Source organism: Candida tropicalis (assembly GCF_000006335.3).
Source record: "Candida tropicalis MYA-3404 genomic scaffold supercont3.5, whole genome shotgun sequence".
In the NCBI taxonomy this organism is placed as follows: Eukaryota; Fungi; Ascomycota; class Pichiomycetes; order Serinales; family Debaryomycetaceae; genus Candida; species Candida tropicalis.
The window spans coordinates 236,527-255,651 of NW_003020057.1; the positions used below are offsets into that span (position 1 = coordinate 236,527).

The 19,125-nt window shown below is 31.0% G+C and overlaps 9 protein-coding genes across 9 annotated transcripts; 1 reads left to right on the forward strand and 8 right to left on the reverse strand. All coding sequences in view use genetic code 12, as the record gives it.

Annotated features, from left to right (window-relative positions):
* Positions 1 to 252: 252 nt before the first annotated feature.
* Positions 253 to 1,683, forward strand: CGT1 (mRNA guanylyltransferase; the record flags this gene model as incomplete). The annotated part of the gene is made up of 1 exon (XM_002549493.1): positions 253 to 1,683. The coding sequence occupies one exon, from the start codon at positions 253 to 255 to the stop codon at positions 1,681 to 1,683; it is 1,431 nt and encodes a 476-aa protein (XP_002549539.1).
* Positions 1,684 to 1,858: 175 nt separating this feature from the next.
* On the reverse strand, positions 1,859 to 4,036 carry CTRG_03837 (uncharacterized protein; the record flags this gene model as incomplete). The annotated part of the gene is made up of 1 exon (XM_002549494.1): positions 1,859 to 4,036. The coding sequence occupies one exon, from the start codon at positions 4,034 to 4,036 to the stop codon at positions 1,859 to 1,861; it is 2,178 nt and encodes a 725-aa protein (XP_002549540.1).
* A 1,175-nt stretch (positions 4,037 to 5,211) lies between these two features.
* Positions 5,212 to 5,598, reverse strand: CTRG_03838 (uncharacterized protein; the record flags this gene model as incomplete). The annotated part of the gene is made up of 1 exon (XM_002549495.1): positions 5,212 to 5,598. One exon carries the CDS (start codon positions 5,596 to 5,598, stop codon positions 5,212 to 5,214), a length of 387 nt encoding a protein of 128 aa, XP_002549541.1.
* Positions 5,599 to 7,003: 1,405 nt separating this feature from the next.
* Positions 7,004 to 9,202, reverse strand: FRE3 (Fre3p; the record flags this gene model as incomplete). Its single annotated transcript, XM_002549496.1, has 1 exon — positions 7,004 to 9,202. One exon carries the CDS (start codon positions 9,200 to 9,202, stop codon positions 7,004 to 7,006), a length of 2,199 nt encoding a protein of 732 aa, XP_002549542.1.
* A 695-nt stretch (positions 9,203 to 9,897) lies between these two features.
* Positions 9,898 to 10,269, reverse strand: CTRG_03840 (uncharacterized protein; the record flags this gene model as incomplete). Its single annotated transcript, XM_002549497.1, has 1 exon — positions 9,898 to 10,269. One exon carries the CDS (start codon positions 10,267 to 10,269, stop codon positions 9,898 to 9,900), a length of 372 nt encoding a protein of 123 aa, XP_002549543.1.
* Positions 10,270 to 10,451: 182 nt separating this feature from the next.
* On the reverse strand, positions 10,452 to 11,933 carry CTRG_03841 (uncharacterized protein; the record flags this gene model as incomplete). Its single annotated transcript, XM_002549498.1, has 1 exon — positions 10,452 to 11,933. One exon carries the CDS (start codon positions 11,931 to 11,933, stop codon positions 10,452 to 10,454), a length of 1,482 nt encoding a protein of 493 aa, XP_002549544.1.
* A 186-nt stretch (positions 11,934 to 12,119) lies between these two features.
* CTRG_03842 (transport protein particle complex II subunit) lies at positions 12,120 to 15,680 on the reverse strand (the record flags this gene model as incomplete). The annotated part of the gene is made up of 1 exon (XM_002549499.1): positions 12,120 to 15,680. One exon carries the CDS (start codon positions 15,678 to 15,680, stop codon positions 12,120 to 12,122), a length of 3,561 nt encoding a protein of 1,186 aa, XP_002549545.1.
* A 242-nt stretch (positions 15,681 to 15,922) lies between these two features.
* Positions 15,923 to 17,131, reverse strand: CTRG_03843 (uncharacterized protein; the record flags this gene model as incomplete). The annotated part of the gene is made up of 1 exon (XM_002549500.1): positions 15,923 to 17,131. The coding sequence occupies one exon, from the start codon at positions 17,129 to 17,131 to the stop codon at positions 15,923 to 15,925; it is 1,209 nt and encodes a 402-aa protein (XP_002549546.1).
* An 804-nt stretch (positions 17,132 to 17,935) lies between these two features.
* On the reverse strand, positions 17,936 to 19,036 carry CTRG_03844 (uncharacterized protein; the record flags this gene model as incomplete). The annotated part of the gene is made up of 1 exon (XM_002549501.1): positions 17,936 to 19,036. The coding sequence occupies one exon, from the start codon at positions 19,034 to 19,036 to the stop codon at positions 17,936 to 17,938; it is 1,101 nt and encodes a 366-aa protein (XP_002549547.1).
* Positions 19,037 to 19,125: the final 89 nt, after the last annotated feature.

Sequence of the window (19,125 nt, forward strand, 5' to 3'; positions counted from 1 at the left end):
CCACATAGTTTTGATGAAAGTTTTTTTTTCCTTCTTCTTCTTCGTGGGTTGGTTGTCTGTTGGACGCCAGAAACAAAACAAGAGAAAAAAAAACCTCAGAGTTCAAAGAAGAAGAAAAAAAATATTTCAGATGAACACAAACAATAAATAAACAACTTTGACCCAACCTCCTATTTCTCCCCCAAAAAATTTATTTAGAACCACTGTTTACACATTGTTTTGAGCTGACCCATTGACTGCAGTGCACTTGATATGATTGAACTAGAGGACAGAGAGATTCCTGTGATACCAGGTAATAGATTAGACCAAGAAGATGCACAGGAATTGAGATTAATGATTGCAGAATTATTAGGTAGAAGAAGTACATCATTTCCAGGATCACAACCAGTTTCATTTGAAAGAAGACATTTAGAAGAAACGTTATTACAAAAAGATTATTTTGTTTGTGAAAAAACCGATGGTTTAAGAGCTTTACTTTTTTTGATTAATGATGCAGAAAAGGGTGAAGGTGTCTTTTTAGTTACTCGAGAAAATGATTTTTATTTCATTCCAAATATTCATTTTCCATTGACTACTCATGAAACCCTAGAAAAACCAAGTTATCACCATGGTACTTTATTAGATGGCGAATTGGTTTTAGAAAATAGAAATGTTAGTGAACCAGTTTTGAGATATGTTATATTTGATGCATTAGCAATCAATGGTAAATGTATAGTTGACAGACCATTACCCAAAAGGTTGGGTTATATCACTGAAAATGTCATGAAACCATTTGATAATTTTAAAAGAAACTATCCCGAAGTTGTTAATACCCCAGATTTCCCATTTAAAGTGGGGTTCAAGACCATGTTGACATCCTATCATGCAGATGACGTTTTAAGTAAAATGGACCAATTATTCCATGCTTCAGATGGATTAATTTATACATGTGCTGAAACACCCTATGTGTTTGGCACTGATCAAACTTTATTGAAATGGAAACCTGCTGAAGAAAATACTGTTGATTTCCAAGTAGAATTTGTATTCAATGAAGTTCAAGATCCTGATTTAGATGAAAGAGATCCCTCAAGTACCTATTTAGATTATGATGCCAAACCAAATATGATCAAATTAAGAGTATGGCAAGGAAGTAACGTACACACTGATTTTGCCAAGCTAGATCTTTCAGATGAAGATTGGGAAAGATTAAAGGCGTTAGAAGAACCATTACAAGGTAGAATTGCTGAATGTCGTCAATCACCTACAAAGAAAGGATTTTGGGAAATGTTGAGATTTAGAAATGATAAGAGTAATGGTAATCATATAAGTGTGGTAGAGAAGATTTTGGTTTCCATTAAAGATGGTGTTAAAGAAAAAGAGGTTATTGAATCATGTCCTATAATATCAAAAGCATGGAAGAAACGTGAAATGGAAAGAAGAATGAAACATAATGGTATGGCGCCACCGCCTCAATCACAGCAGCAACAACAACAACAACAACAACAACAACAACAACAGGCACATAACCATCCATCACGAAACTCCATACCGTATGGTGAAGAACCAGCAGCCAAAAGACAAAGAACAAATTCTAATGGACACCATGGACAACTGAATCATCATAAACAACAACAGCAACCACAGCAACCACAACAACCAATGCTTGATGATATCCCAACTTACGAAGATAGCGATGACGAGTAAATAGAAATGTAAGATAGAAAAGAGTAAAGAAAAAAAGACAAAAAAAAAATACATGAAGAAATTTTAATTAAACACACTGTATAATTTGTACTATAAATAATTACTAGAAAACAAGCATATATATATATATCTAACAAAGGATAGAATTAATGCAGTAGAGAATAACGATATCTCTCTAAGCCCAGGTTTGTAATTGTTCATGGAATTCAACCTTGTATTTTGAAGCATCCAAGTTTTCTTTAACGAAATATCTAACTTCATCAACCATAGCTGGATGACCACAAGTAATAAAACCAATTGCACCATTAGTTTCTTGAATATCTTTTTTGACTTGTTCTTCAATATTTGGACGACCTTCAATAAATTCAATATTGGAGAAAGTTTCTTTAATGCTTGAAATGATGGATTCAGAAGAAGTATTGACAGAATTCTTTTCATCGTAATCTTCATTCTTTTCAATGGAGCTGTCGTTACCATTATTGCTGCTGAAACATTCTAAACCAGTAGCATCTTGAGGTTGAGTAACATAAATGGTTGTAATAATTGAAGTCTTTTTCAAGTATTCCAATTCTTCTTTGAACCATGTAAGAGATTTCCAATTTCTAACAACCCAAACTAATTTAATAGATTGATTCTTGGCTTTCTTAGCAACATCAACACATTCGGAATAAATACCTGGAATACCATTACCACCAGCAACATAAACTAAATTATCACAAGTACGTCCAGCACCACTTGGTTCACCATATGGACCTTCAACTAAAACTCTAACAGTACCTGTTTGACCTGGAGTATTGTATAAGCTTTTAGCAATTTGTTTAGTAATACCAGTTTTAATTTTAGCATACAAGACAATTTTATCATCTTCTTCAGTAGCAGTAAAAGTAAATGGATGTGATTGCCAGAATAAAGTTGGTTTGACAAAATGGATAAAACAATGGCCACCTGGAATGGATTTCCAATATCTTGGTTTTGGAACAATAACTTTTAAAGTTTCATCACCTTTAATAGTAACTTCAGCTTTTGGAGCACCAAAGAATAAAATTCTACCAATACGAACAACTCTATCAAATACCCAAACAGCAATTGCAGACCACATGAAATCACCATAACCCATTCTATCAAGATGGAAAAATCCACCAACAACAAAGAAAGTAGCAAGAACAATATGAATTAAAAAGAAAACTTCATAACATTTTCTTCTGAAAAATAACATAGCTTGGAATAAAATAAATCCACCACAAATGGTTGCAACAGTACCCCAAATCATGAATTCACTCTTCATACGTTTGGCATACTTACCAGTAGCTTTATCAGAAACAGAAAAGGCAATAGCGTGAACAATAACCAAAAGAACTGAAATACGGGAAATCCATCTATGATACATGATAAAAGTAGCAAAATCCCAACCAGTTAACCATTGTAAGATGTTATTACGACCACCAAATAAAATTAATAATGGGATTAAATAACTGACAGTAATACCAGTTCTATCGGCAATAAAATGACCCAATTCAGCATTCTTAGTAGAATATTGTGGATTTCCTTCAACATGATGAATATGTAAAGCATTCAAAAATCCAGTAAGTAAAACAAAAACAATAATGACAATAGTTTCAATTCTACTTGGAATTAAACCATCGAAAAATCCACCAAAACCTAAAGTAAATTCTTGAGATTTCTTTTTGGTAAAAGTAGCTGGTAAGAAAACATTCTTTCTGAAAAAATTAACAATTTTACCAGTGATTTTAGAATATGTTTTTGGAAACATTTTGATAAAGAAGTTGAAAATCATAGCAAGAGCAATAACACCAGCCCAATAACCCAACATGATAGCACCATAATCCAATGAAAGGTTAAAGTTATTGTAGTACATTTTGTAAGCTCTTCTATATGGAACAAATGGTTCGTTAAAGTTAATATGCAATGGAGTAGTTAAAACAACTGTTGAGTTTGATGAGGAGGAAGTACTGTTTGACTTTTTAGCCTTCTTAGCATATTCAGTACCATTAGCAGTGAATTCATCTTGAATCTTAGCGTATTCAGAATAGAATTCTTCAGTAGTCAGGTTACAAGCATTAACAAAATTATTAATAACACTTGAATCATTGTTATAACCAGTGACAAAACAATCGGAAATAGTACCAAAACCTGGTTTATCATTACAATAACATTTGTAATTAAAAGTGTTTTTACCTTTGGAAGATTTACAAACAGTACCGAATTTAGAAATATATCTAGTACATGATTGCATAGTGATAAATAAATCATCATAACTTTTTGGAGATTTACCTGAAGCCTCAGCAACAACCACAAGGGTGAATAACAATCCAAGAATATTTAAAACTTTCATAATGATAATGTCTATAAGATGAAAGTTGTAAGATTTGAATAATCCAAGGAATCTAAAGGAAATTAATACAAGAACGAAAGAAAGTAGAAGCTGCAAAAAAAAAGAAAGAAAGATATTTCCAAGGGAATACGAGTTGGCTTAAATAGACAAGAAAAAGGAAAGGGAATCAGATATCACAATGGAAAAACTCTTCGCTTGTCATTGTGATTTTTGAGTATTACTTGCAGTGAAAAGGAGGAAGTGAAGATCGTTTTAAGGAACTTTATGATTGGTTCTAATCTATTCCATCAAGAACTATCATTGTGTTACACTACCGCAGAGTAAAAAAAAAAAAAGAAATACCAAACAGTAACAATTACAATAACATGAAACTGCAAATTGGTGATACACAAGAATAAGAGGTAAATTAGTGTTGTGTAACTTGCATTGCCCTTTGAAGAGAGTCAACTATTTTACTTGGCATATAGGTTGACCTTTTAGGCTGTCTGACAGATAAATCTCCCGCCTGGTGCATACTAAATCCAGTACAAAACAAAAAATAATAGTAAAAATTAAAACAATAATCCATATTCTTTTATTAATAAACAATGCAGATTGAACTAGAGGTAAAAGAAAAAATTTTCATATTAGGCCCATTCAGTGAACATATATTAATCTCTTGGAAAAATCTAAGGGGGTCAAAAATTGTCAAGGAAAAATTGCATTTTTTTTTTAAGAAAATATAATTAATCAAGAATACGATAACCACCTAGGGGATACTTGGCAAGTCAAGAGATTTAGTTGATATGGAAGTAATACAGGGGCTACTAGTGGTTACAACTACGTCAAAGTAAACCGGATCATTTTGATTCTATCGGAAAGTATAAATGCTATTTCCTTACAAATATGATCAATGGGATTGATTTTCACATTCTTATTGTGGAATTGAGGCAACTCAACAACAAACAGCGACTAATTAACAACACAATAGTAATAATAATTTGTTCAACACTTTGAATACAGATATTATAATATATAACCCTCCTCTGTGATTTGTCAATCAACCGCTATGTAATTCTTGGCAGAACTTGAGGAGGTTTTTATGCAAGAATGTATGTTGCTGTTGCAGTAAGTTTAAACAGGTTAGTCTTTGACACAGAGAAAGTGTACTAATCAATGTGTCTGTTACTTTTGGATTATGCATAGCTTTGACACAAAAAAAAATAATTCCGGGAAACTGGGAGAAAGATGTAAGGGAGAAGAGAAGAGAGAGAATCAGGTGAAACGGCAAGACGTACAAACCCAACAATCAGCCCTGTTTTTTTTATATAGTCTTTTTCCTTTTTTTTTAATTTAATCACAGGATAGGTTTCATTGTGAATAAAATAAAGTGTATAAAGGGATGCTGGTAAATCAAATGATTTGTGACTAATTGAATCAACTAGGTGATTAAAAAAAAACGGCGTTCTTATTGTCGGTTGAAATATAATAGTAACCACCACTCCGAAAAAGGAACCTCTACTGATGAAAAAGATAACGATGGCCGAAAAAAAATATAAATTATCTTTTTCATCTTTGTGCATGGACCTGAAATAATAAAATTAAAAAGAAACAACTTGCCTGTAGGTTCATTGGCTAATGCCCTTTACAACTAGTCAAATTTGATATTTAAGATTTACGGATTCTTGGTTCTAACCTAAACCATTCCATCTATCTATTGGTTTTAACTATTGAAAAAAAAAGAAAATTCTTTTCTTGATTTCTTTTTTATTTTTTATTTTTTTTTGGTAATAACCCCATTGGCCTTCCAATTGAACATTCGATCCACATGGCTTAGCTATGAAACAGGGCTCCATGGTGAATATTCTAGACTGATTATATTTTTTTTTCTTGACATCAAAAACTTAAAGTATAATTAGACGATCATCAAGGAGGTATTATACTCTTAAGAGATATTCAAACAGCTTTTGCATCGGATGCAATTCTCCAGAAATAATATTCATGTAGATTCAATTTGTTGTTGTTGACTACCACCCTATTCCTTTAACGGGATTATTATTATTAGCTCTATGATCAAAATGCCCTATTTTCAAAAGCCGAATTTCGGAAAGGTGGCTTTGGAAAATATAAACATTGTGACAGAAATGGCTTAAAATAAATAATTAATTAATCAAGTAAACTCCTACCGAATATACAGGGCGATAATTGTAATACACGATTTAGTGTAATTAATTATACGTATATGCTATTAAGAAGAATGTAACTTTTTTAAACATTGTATCTCCTTACAATCACAAAGTTACAAATATCAGGATTAACTCAGAATTTTGTAACTTCTGACTCCTGCCAAAATCATCGACTTTTCTATCCCAACCACTTTACCAGGTTTCTTGTGTGTAGTTTTCTTTTATTGCTTTTTTTTTATCATTGTATAATTAAACTGATTCTGTGGTATATCAGGCGTTAACCTGAGCTTATAGACCAATTCAGATTTCAGTAGCTTGTATCCTCCTTAACGAAAAGAAATGGTAACAAAATTTTTCATTTTTTTTTAGAAAATAAAAAAAAAAATCTTGATTAGAATTTACCTTCGCTTGCGATGAGCTCCTGAATCATACGAGATACGGAATTCAGGAGGTTGTATTATCATTAAACTTGATGCTACACATTTATCAAACTTATTATTGGATATGTATCACAGGTCTAACTACAATTTTTTTTTTAGAAAAGAAAAAGCATATTAAACCTTGCGGAATATTGCATTTAATTTGCAATAGAGACAATGAACGTAAACATATCTGAATCTGGAGATAGTTTTAACAATGTAAAAATAAATCATACCTAACTTTCAACTTCCGGTGGATCCTGTCTTCCAAGTAAATAGAGTTGAACCAATCACTCAACAAATAATCGTATTTAAATTAAATTAATCAATTAGTTTATACAATGCAATATACATACACAAAAATCTCTAGGAGTACAATAAGCTCACGACCAGGCTTGCAATTGTTCAAAGAAATCAACTCTGTGTTTAGTATTATGTAAGTTTTGAGTAACTGCAAGTCTTAATTCATCAACCATTGCTGGATTTCCGCAAGTAATAAATGCAATTGACATATCCGCAACACTAGTTTCATATTCAACAAGAGCATCCATAGATGGTTTACCTTCAACAAATTCAACGTTAGGTAATTCTGCACGCAAATTCTCAATGATTGAATTAGGATATGAATAAATAGATAAATCAACTGATTTTGTGTCAATCTTTTCAAGATATTCCTTTTCATATTCATATGGATTATGAGATTTCTTATTGGAACCTCCTCTTTTATTAAAATATTCCAATCCACTTAAATCATCAGGCCGAGTAACAAATACAGTAGTTTGAATTCTTGTACCATGCAATCTTTTCAATTCATCAACAAACCAAGAAACAGATTTCCAATTACGAATAACCCAAACCAATTTAATAGTCTTATTCTCTGGAGCTTTTTTATCAAGATCCACACATTCTGAATAAAGTCCAGGAATACCATTGCCACCAGCAACATAAACCAAATTACGACATCTATGACCTGGACTGTGTTCACCATATGGACCTTCAACAGCAACTTTAATTGATGAAGTTCTATTAGGCATGTTTGATAATCTTTCATACATGGAAAGAGTAATACCCCCTTTAACTTTACAATAAAGAGTAATGGAACCTTCTTGACATAAACCAATTGAAAATGGGTGTGATTGCCAAAAATGAGTTGGGGTAAGGAAATGGATAAATACATGACCACCTGGTCTTGGTTTCCAAGTTCTTGGTTTTGGAATGGTTACTCTAATTGTTTCATCAGCTAATAATTCAAGTTTAGCAGTTTTAATACCAAATGAAAATAATTTTAATAATCTTAGAGCACGATCAAATACCCAAACAGCAATTGCTGCCCAATAGTAATCATCGTATGATAATGGTTTAAGATGATAAACGGCACCAACAATGAAAAATATAACCAACAAGATATGACTAACGTAGAAAAATTCATATGCTTTTCTTCTAAAATATAACATTCCAAAGAAAAATATAAACCCACCACAAACACAAGCAACAATACCCCAAATGACATTGGTGGTTTTCATATTGTTTGCATAAGTGCCATTAGCTTTATCATATATGGAATAAGTTACACCATGGGTAAATACCAAAGCAATAACAACTCTTGATATCCATCTATGATACATCATAAATGTGGAAAATTTCCATCCAGTTAACCACTGCAAAAAATTATTTCTACCAGAAAATAAAATCAATAATGGAACTAAATAACCAACTAAAATACCTGTTCTTGTAGCAATTAATCCTGATAATTCTTGATGAATAGTTGGATCTTTAGGATTTCCAGGAACATGATAAATATTAATACCAGATAAAACAGTAGTCATAATTAAAAATCCAGTAATTATCAAAGATTCTAATCTTGAAGGAATCAATCCACTTATAAATCCCCCAAGAAACAGAAATTCTTTTGATTTAGATTGACTAAAAGTTGCTGGTAACCCAATAGTTTTTCTATAACCATTGATAAAATTTCCAATGAATGCATTAATCATACAACCCAAGTACATTTTCAAGACGAGGTTAATTATGATTGCAAAGAATAGAATAGCTACCCAGTAAGCCAATAAAATCCCACCATAAAGGATAGAACGATTAGTATTTTGATAAAAAACATCATATGATTCACGATATATTCCAAATGATCCATTATTATAATTATATAAAATTGGAGTTTTAACAAGTTGATCTTCAGTTAATTTCCCCCATCTTTTAGCTATTCCACCAAGGGAAAAGTTTCTAAATAAAGTAGAATTAAAATTCAAAGCAAGTTGATATTTAATATACATTGAATCAAAAGTCATATTACACATTTGTGCAAATTCATTAATTATCTTTGAATTATTACCATATCCATTAATAAAACAATCCATTATAGTGGCAAATGCAGGATTTGAATTACAATAACAATCATAATTATGACCACCCCATTCTGTAGGTGCTAAACAAACTGGATTATGATTGGTGATCCAAGCATCACAAGAATATTGCGCAATATCTAATGGTGTATATTGATATGGATGTCCAGCGGATACAAGTGTTATAACTGAGAATAATAGTAGTAATAACCCATGGGATCTCATGATGATGATGAAAGTTTGTTGCCTGTTATTAAAGAAAAACAGTCAAGCAAATTTTATTTGTTTCCCAATAATAATTCGGGGGTCCAAGTGAAAGGGTTTTATACAAATGGTTCAGGCGACTCATTGCAACATAAAGAAAGTCGTGTTTGTCTTTTTTTTTTAGATTTCTATTTGTTGTTCAATACTATTTGATGATCTTCATTGTAAATCTCCACTTTGTTGAAAGTTTCATGATAATATTTGGGGTTTTTCATAAAAATCTCTTTGTTTATTATTGTTAGCCAAACGATTTATTTTTTTTTTTGCACCTAAAAGGTCGTGTGTGCTCGGTCAAACATTCGAGGAGATCGACAATTCTGATATCTGACAGAAGGATCCACCACTGGGAATGTAAATAATGAAATAATAGGAAAAAGAGATTGATAACAACCGGGAATTATTCATCTACGCGGTTTGATCTTAATCGCGATAATTTATAATCTTACCAATCCGATTAACCAGAATATCGAATATGAAACAAACATCTCAATATTGGATTATAACAAATAAATATTCTTATTATTACTATTAGCTATCCAAATACTATTTACACATTCATGAAAACACTAACCACCAAAAACACGTAAAGCAACTACTGTTACACTTCAACATTTCATCTTCCCACTTACGATGCTTACAAATCCACTGCCCTCAAATTAATGATGCTTGTTTAATGGTTCAATAACCAATTTATCAAATGTGTATAATTGAGATATGGTGGTTTGTCTAGTTAACAAAGCTAATTGATTTATACCTTCATTATATAATTTACTAACTTCTTCTTGATTCGACACACCTTTATTTGCTTTGAATGTATCATGAACTTTTCTCTTGGTGTATTCTCTGAAATTATAATTATCAAATTTATAAGCTTTGTTCAATAATTGTTTATATAATTGTAATACCTGTTTTGAGTTAGTCATTCTTGTTCTTGATAGTGTTGGTAATGGTGGTGGTGGTGGTGGTTGTTGTTGTTGATTACAAATGAAAAATTGTGTGGCACCAAACTTTGGATTCGGATGAATCATCAATTTTTCTGTTGTTTGTTGTAAAGATGAAAAATTTCGGTCTGTGTGCAGGAAATGCTTAAAATTGTAGTAGATTGCACGACTTTCGGTCCGATATCAAAAGCCATACAACAAATTCACACAAATTAAATATACAACATCCAATTGAAATGAAATTATACAACTGTAAATAATAATATAAACTAATGATGTCCGGCAGATGCTGCTTCTTCTTCTTCCTCTTGTGCATGTTCAGCAGCTAATTTTTGCATGTATTCTTCCATTTCTTTATTGTTCATATGTTTTCTATGTCTTGAAGATTTCTTTGCCTTTGCTTCAGCCATCAATTCTTCAAAAATTCTAGCTTCTTCTTCTTCTTCAGGAGATCTTTGAACTCTGGACATTTCCTTACCAATAAATAATAAACCTTCGGCTCTGGATAATCTTTCTTTTCTTGAAATGTTTCTATCACGTAAAATAGTATGACAAACTTTAGTTAAGACATCAACAACTTCAAATTTGGTGGATGCCCAAGCAGTAGCCAAAAATTTACCGGTAATGATTCTTTCTCTTTCTGCTTCAGCAGCAATTTGTTCAGGAGTTGGTTGAATACCAGCTGCTTGCAATGATAAGAATTTTTCATGTTCTTTGACCATTTGTTCAATTGATAATTGTGCATCAACTGCTGTCTTAATAATTGAATATCCATTTTTAACTGAATCAGTTTTATGTTTAACACTAGTGAAAATTTTAGAGACACCAAATGTTTTAGAAGCGGAAATTGCTGCATGAGCTTGTTCGGTATAAATCTTACCAATTAAATGTAACATTTGAATACCAAAACTTTCAATTTTCATATCTTCAAATTCAGTATTTAATTTTCTAACAAATGTATCCAATGCTTCTTTGTTGTGTTTTGCAGTTTCATAATTTTCAATTCTAATTAACAAATCTTTAGCCAAATCTTGAACTCTTTTCAATTTAACTTGTCTTGCTTCTTCTTGTAATTTGAAAATTTCTTCCCTCTTTTCTTTGGTCATTTTTTGTTTCTTCTTCTTTTTAATTTCTTCAGAAGTTAATCCATGTCCAGCATCTTGGTTAGGCTTATTAACTGAACTAGTTTCAGAAAGATGCATAGATTGAGTAGATTCGCTCAATTCACTATCTTCATCGTGATCCATAACTTCCGCAGCTTTAGTAATATCATTCAACATACTTAATTCACCAATCCAATCTTTAAATGCATCTCCACCAAATACCATAGTGAAAAATTCATTTGGATCCATTTCTTGTTGTTGTAAATTTGAATTTTCTTTCATTCCTTCAATACCAAATTCATCATAGATTGCTCTACTATCAGGATCTGATAAAATTCTATAAGCTTCACCCAATTCTTGAAATTTTTCAGATGCTGTTGGATCATTTGGATTTTTATCTGGATGTAATTTAATAGCTTTTTTTCTATAAGCTTTTTTCAATTCAACATCAGTAGCATCTACTTCTACTTCTAAAAGATCATAATATGTGGTATCCTTAACTTTAACCATTCTGTCTGTGAATAGTTTATCGATGATGGTTAGTGATAATAGTTGTATACTTGGTGATAATGCTTTTGGTTTTTTTGTTTTGTTTTTTTCTTTTTTACTTTGCTGTTTATGTTTTAGGAAATTTCCCGAGAGATCCATTCTTGGAAATTTCTCGACGCAAAAATCTTTGGAGCTACGTCATAAGAATTGCGCCTCGTCGTATCATTGCCACCACGGGTCACGCCGTAAGTTGCTACCACCGCCACCACCATCACCATCGCCATCGCCATCACGACCTCTCGTGTTCTACACATGTTGATCTTTCCCTCCCAAGTGTATATTTGATTAAAATGCAAAGGTAATGCTATGTACTTCTGGTATAACCAATATAGTTTCCAGTCCATTTATAAATTCAATATCTAAATCATCATCATCTTTATTTAAACTCTTGATTGATACTTTAGGTAATGGTATTTTACCAACGTTCAAAGGAATTAACATCAATTCAGCATTCACATTGTCTTTTGAATTCATATCAAAATTAAACTTCCTAAGTCCTGACATTAACCAATTATCATCCTGTTGTATATTTAATTGAAATTTGCCTTCTTGATTTTCATCCAAATTAGATCCATTTCTAGTTGGCGATGAAGCAGCTAATGGTAATGATTCTTCATTGGACTTTGTATCATCAGACCATTTAGTGATGGTTTTAACTTTAAGTTGAACTTTAATTGGTTCTCCAACAACATATTGTTTTCTTTCATATTCATATTCGACAACTTGAAGATATTTCAATATAGGCATTGCCACCGAGATGTAAAGAAAATGGCTATTTCTAACTAATCTCTTAGTATCAACATCAATCTTATTATCAACTAATAACTGATTCATCAAATTAAATAACTTCTTTTGATCACTACTTGATTCAACATATTGGAGAATAATTTTTTCTGATAATAGATTCAATTCTAATCCATTGGTAAAGTTAATAAAATTATTGATAGCATAATTATTTAAATCAAAACTTGCTTTATTAATAATTATATCCTTCAACAAATACCAATATTTCGATAATCCCAATTCAGTCAATTGTGAGATCACAACTTCAGATATATAATCTTCACATTCTTCTTTCAAGTTTGTGTATTCAACTTTAAGATTTAATACATCTTCACTTGAAACAATATTGTTGGGTATAATCTTGTAGAAAAATGTACCTGGTTGTTCACCAAATGCGACAACATCATGACCTTGTTTTCCAGGTCTAATAATCTTATAATCAGCTTCAGTAGTTAATTCATTATCTAATAATCTAATTGGGTATTTTGAATTTGAAGTGCCAATCTGAAACTTGGAATAAATAAAATCCTGTTTGAATAAATCTTGAACTGTCACTGATATAGTCAATGTGGTATCTATATTGTAAGAGACTTGGAAAATATAATCTTCACCATCGATCTTATACTGAATTTTAGCCCTCATATTGATGATTTTATTCTCACTAAAATATGCATAAGGAATCAATATGTCTGTGGATTCTTTCTTGTCTAATTTTTCAAAAGTTTCCTTCTCTTTTTCAAGCTTTAATCCTTCTGTAGTGGAAAATAACTTTATTTCAACATCAGTGATTTCATTATCACCATTGAAAATCCGAAGAACAACTTCGGATTTTCCCAACTTAACTTGATTAGAACAATTAAATTGAGCGGTAAGCTTGTTTAGATTCTGATACCCAAGTATGTTATCATTCTTGGTCTGTTTGATTCTATCTTGAGATGTATTGTATTCAATAACTGTATCATTCACAAATGATGCATTAGTAATTTGCATTTCCTTTTGTCCATAATCTAGAACTAATGTTAACTTTTCATTCATTTGAATGGATAATCTATAAGGTGAAAACGATCCAATAATGAATCTATTGGTTGATAATGTGATTACATTCTCTCGCTCCGATGACATGTCAACATCATTTGCTTGAAATATCATTTCAGAACCTTCATCATCAACCAAAATCAATTCAACATTCTTGAACGTGAATCCAATTCCAAACGGATTCTTAACTTTTAATCTCATAATGTATTTGTCTTTATTAGTTAATTCATCAGCGTTGATATAAGGAATCAATTCAGTTTTAAAGAAATCATCTAATGAACTTTCAATTTTGACATTTTGCGATAACGAATATTCGTCGACTTTTTTGAATAGTTTCTCAATTTGAGATTTATTCTTAATTAATCTAAATGAGTTGATGTCAACTTGATTAGTTACCAATACAGCTAATATTCTTAAACTTGTAGTTAAAATTTCATCCTTATCTTGAGGTTCGATTTTTAAAACACATTCATAATAGATTTCCAATAATATTCCACCTAAGAAATTCCATCCATTTTGAATGAAAAATTCATGAGAATCCTTAAGAATTTGAAGACATTCACAATAATTTTCCTTTTCATAATTCAAAATAGCTAAATCTATTGAAAGAATATCAATTGTCTTGGATCTTTCACATATTAAAAAATCTTCAATTATATCTTCTGTAAGTCTCTCAAAAACATCTAAATAAGACGATTTATCTTTCATTGCTTCAACTAAAACTAGATTAGTCATAATGGCTGGTGTGGCTTTTAGTTCTTCTGGTTTATCATCTAGAGAAACCTCTTCAAATGCTTGCTCCAATCCTTTAATGTATATACCATTAATCTGAGACAATTTAATAAGTATTGATCTTTGAAGCAATTTCAATTCTGCTCTGGATTCAAGTAGGTTTTTCAATTGATACGAATTATCATCAGGACTATTTTCAGCTTGTTTTATAAGTTTACCAATGATTGGAATGTGTAAATAATATTGAATGACAGAAAATTCGAATTCTTTCAAATCAGTTGAATTCTTCTTTGAAATATCATTTAAAAATAATGCTAAGTTACGATACAATTTTGAAATTTGTAATGCTCCTATTGATATTGAATTTGAAGTATCGGCTAATTTCTCAAAAGTATATGATTGTCTGAAAAATAGAAAACATCTTAATTCAAATAAGTTGACATTTTCACCTGAATATAAATTCGACTTGATTTTAGGTTCATCTATGAATTTTTCAAAATTAAACCCATCAAACGATTCAGGAAGTGTGACGGTATAATCAAATAACTCAGGATGAGTATCCACAACATGATTAAGTTCTTGATTTGAAATTTCAAATTGACTTAAAGTATCATGGAATAATCTCATATCGTCAAACAAATTAGTTAAGCTGTAATATGCAACAAATCTATTGATGCTCTTTTCCTTGTGTTGCTTAATTAAATCAACAAATAAATGATACCTCTGATTGAATGAACAACTTAATAAGCTTTTTATATTTGCTTGAATTTCACTTGAATCTAATTCATTTTGTTTCAATTTCAAACAATTTTCAAAATCATTAGGTGTAATGTTAGAAGGTAAAATAGTGGACAATTCTTTACCATCTTGGCCAAAATCTTTTAATAACTTATCAAAATGTGACATTTTAATTATTGTACTTTGCTTATCTTTAGCATCCAGTGGGATAATCAATATAATCATCCATGAATTCTTATACTTGAATACTAAATTTTTTAACCATTCTCTAATTAATGGACGTACTTGACTTCGATATTTATCAAGAGATTCAACTTTAATAAACATTACTCTAGAATAAATCCCATCAATATCCAGTTGATTCTGATCTGATTTCTTATTGGGAATTTCTTCAATCATTTTAATTGGTAAATTATTGATTGTTTTGAGTGGTTGTGAAGGATGGAACCGAACATGAAGGTTTTGTATTGGGAATAGTTTATCTATTTCATCTTTTATCAATGGATACACTGCAAATGGGTCATAATACCCTATTCCAATCGTATTTCTCTCCGTCATTCCGTATTCTATGTTGAATTGATGATTGAAACTTGTGTTGATTCAAGCAGTAGAAAAAGTACACGACTATAAAATTTTATTCCACCTCACCGATTTTTGGTTTTCGTTCCTCGGTTGGCGTCGCGTCTCTACCAATCTACATTCCCACTCCGAACCACCATGGACAGGGTTCATGGTATACGATTGAATAGGATAAGTAGCACATATATATATATATATATATATATTAAGATACACTGTATTTAAAACCATGGCAATTTGTCATTACCTTCCCATATAACTTTACCATCTCTTAATTGTTCATCATCTTTAGAATTATTCATTAAAATGGCTGATCTTGATGAATTTTCAATACCTGTTTTACTCTTCCATTCATCAACTAAAAATTGTTTAACTGAGTTGCTAATTTCTGATTCCCAAATGACAATTTTATTAGTTTTCATATCTAATATTGGTGATTTAATTAAATAATTCTTCATTAATTTCAACAATTTAATTGAAATTTCATCCTTTTTGGTTTCATCTTCAAGAGAAACAATTTTTAAAACAGTAACATAATTTTCCATAGTTTCATAATTATAATCCATTGTCCATATAATAAATCCAATTGGAATATTTTGAGAATTAAATAATTTAATACCAAACTTTTGAGGTTCAATAGCACTTAATCTTGATTTTATATGTTCATAAGATTCATTATAAAAATCAATTGGATTTAAATCTTTTGATTCATAAAATAATTTATATGAAATATATTTTGATCTCAAATGAAACCAATCAATTATATTTGAATGTGGAATAACCGAAATTCTTGTGAGTTTATCTTTAGTAATTTTATCAATTATACCTTTTTCAAATTGATTTTTATAAATATCCATCAATTCATCAAATTCATGATAATTTATCATCTCAAATGATTCATTTATATCTTCAACTGAAGAATCCAACAAAGGAACGTTAATTAAATCAACACCTAATGATAAAAATCCATTTTTTGCATAATATTCACCAACTTCTGAATATAAAAATATAAATCCATCTTCACCAATAATTTCTTTTCCTATAGTAACTAACTTATCAACCATAATTCTAGCATATCCATTACCTCTATGTTCAGGATATGTGTAAACACCACCAATACACCCACTTAAAATCTCTTTTTCTTCAACATTACCATCTTTATATTCAAATCGTTTAGATTTTCTAATTAATAATTCAATTGAACATAATGGAGTATTATTTGAAATTTTCTTCAACATAAAAACTAATAATCTATTAGGGGATGTAGTTGCCATCCTAGATTTACCCAATACATGTTCTCTCAATACATAATCTTTAGTTGATAATGCACCTTTCCACGATTGTGCATTTTGTGATCTTGTAAATTCGATAATTTGCTTATCTGTTAAATGTACCAATTCAAATTCTTCAGGTTGAATAGATGATGGCATTTTGAAATTTTTCCTTGTGATGATTCTCTTGTCAATGATAATTGCAATGATATAAAAAGAATCTTAAAGCAAAAAAAAAAGATAAGGAAAAGTTACAATTATCAAATCGTCAATTGGTTCTAGTTCTTTCCTAGTTTATTTATAGATTTTCCCTAACCTGAATTGCTTCTTGATACTCCCATTTCAATTTTGCCGTAAAAACTAAAACTAAAAAAAAAAAAAAAATTGTGCCCGTGGGTCGTGTGCAACGCTACAAGAACTCTTCTTTTCTTCTAACGTTAATCCATCGCGAACTCCATCGGATGTCCCTAAGAATTCCCAATTAGGAAATATAGGCGACACTCATTACAACTATCACCAAAAACAACAAATCGAAACTAAAAAAAACTGCAAATTCATGTTTACTACAACACAACAACGACAATCTTGTGTTAATTCAATTCTCCTCTATTGTAACCCATTTGAGCCGATATGGTATTTGCTATAAATTAGGAAATTTAGTCGTAAATTAACTCAAGATTGATGATGTGTCACTAATTTGCCAATTCACTACACGGCAGTTGGTAATACACACTTTATACTGGAACACTCAACTTTTTTTTTGTGACATAATTGAATCAATTAGCTGGCGAATATTAGTCATTGGTTTTATATGTTTGAAATGACCAATGGTACTGCCTAGATTCCCCACATGTTACATAAGCAGGTTTTCGCATCCCCACCGTGCTCTCACACGTGATCACTGATTGCAAGTTCTTGATAAACAACAACTATCACTATTAAATATATATGTCAGATTAAATTCTATTTACTATTTACAATGTCTTCCATTTGTTCTCTAGTTAAAGTTTCATATTCCAACAAACCTTCAGCTAATTTTTTCAATTCAACTTTTTTATCATTTAATAATTTTCTAGTTCTTTCTTCACTATCTATTAAAATATCTCTTACTTCTTGATCTGCCAAATTTCTAATTTCAGGAGACCAAGATTCCCATTCGTCACTTAATCTAACAGGACCAACTTTGTCACTCATACCATAAGATGCAACCATTGCTCTTGCTACACTTGTGGCATTTGATAAATCACTGGCACATCCACTAGTTACATTTTCTTTACCATTCAACATTTCTTCAGCTATTCTACCACCCATTGAAACATCTAATCTGGCAAAACATTCTTGTTTGCTCATATCAACTTTATCCATTTCTGGTAATTGGAATGTAATACCTAATGCTCTACCTCTTGGTAAAATAGTTGCTTTATATAATGGAGTGGCACCTTTGGAATACATGGCCATAATTGCATGTCCTGCTTCATGCCATGCTGTATTTCTTCTACTTTCTTCAGTAATAACCATTTTAGTTTTGGCTGCACCCATAAGAATTTTATCCTTGGCCCATTCAAAATGTGACATATCTACTGCTGGAGCAGATAATTGAGATGCATGAACAGCAGCTTGGTTAACTAAATTCATTAATTCAGCACCAGATAACCCAGGAGTACCTCTAGCAATAATGGAAGGGTCAACATCATCAGCAGTTTCAACATTTTGCATATGATGTTTTAAAATATCAATTCTACCACGAACATCTGGTAAGTCAACAATAACTTCTTTATCAAATCTACCTGGTCTAGTCAATGCTTTATCTAGAGATTCAGGGAAATTAGTAGCACCAATAATAATAATACCTTCAGTTTGACTAAACCCATCTAATTCAACTAATAATTGATTCAAAGTTTGTTTAGCGTAAGCTTGATCTTTTGGATTTCTCTTACCACCAATGGCATCTAATTCATCGATGAAAATAATAGCAGGTGCTTTTTCTCTTGCTTGATTGAATAATTCACGAATTCTTTTAGCACCCACACCAACATACAATTCATCAAATTCAGAACCAGACATGAAGAAAAATGGAACACCTGCTTCACCAGCTGTTGCTCTTGCCAATAAAGTCTTACCAGTACCTGGAGGGCCAGTTAATAATACACCTT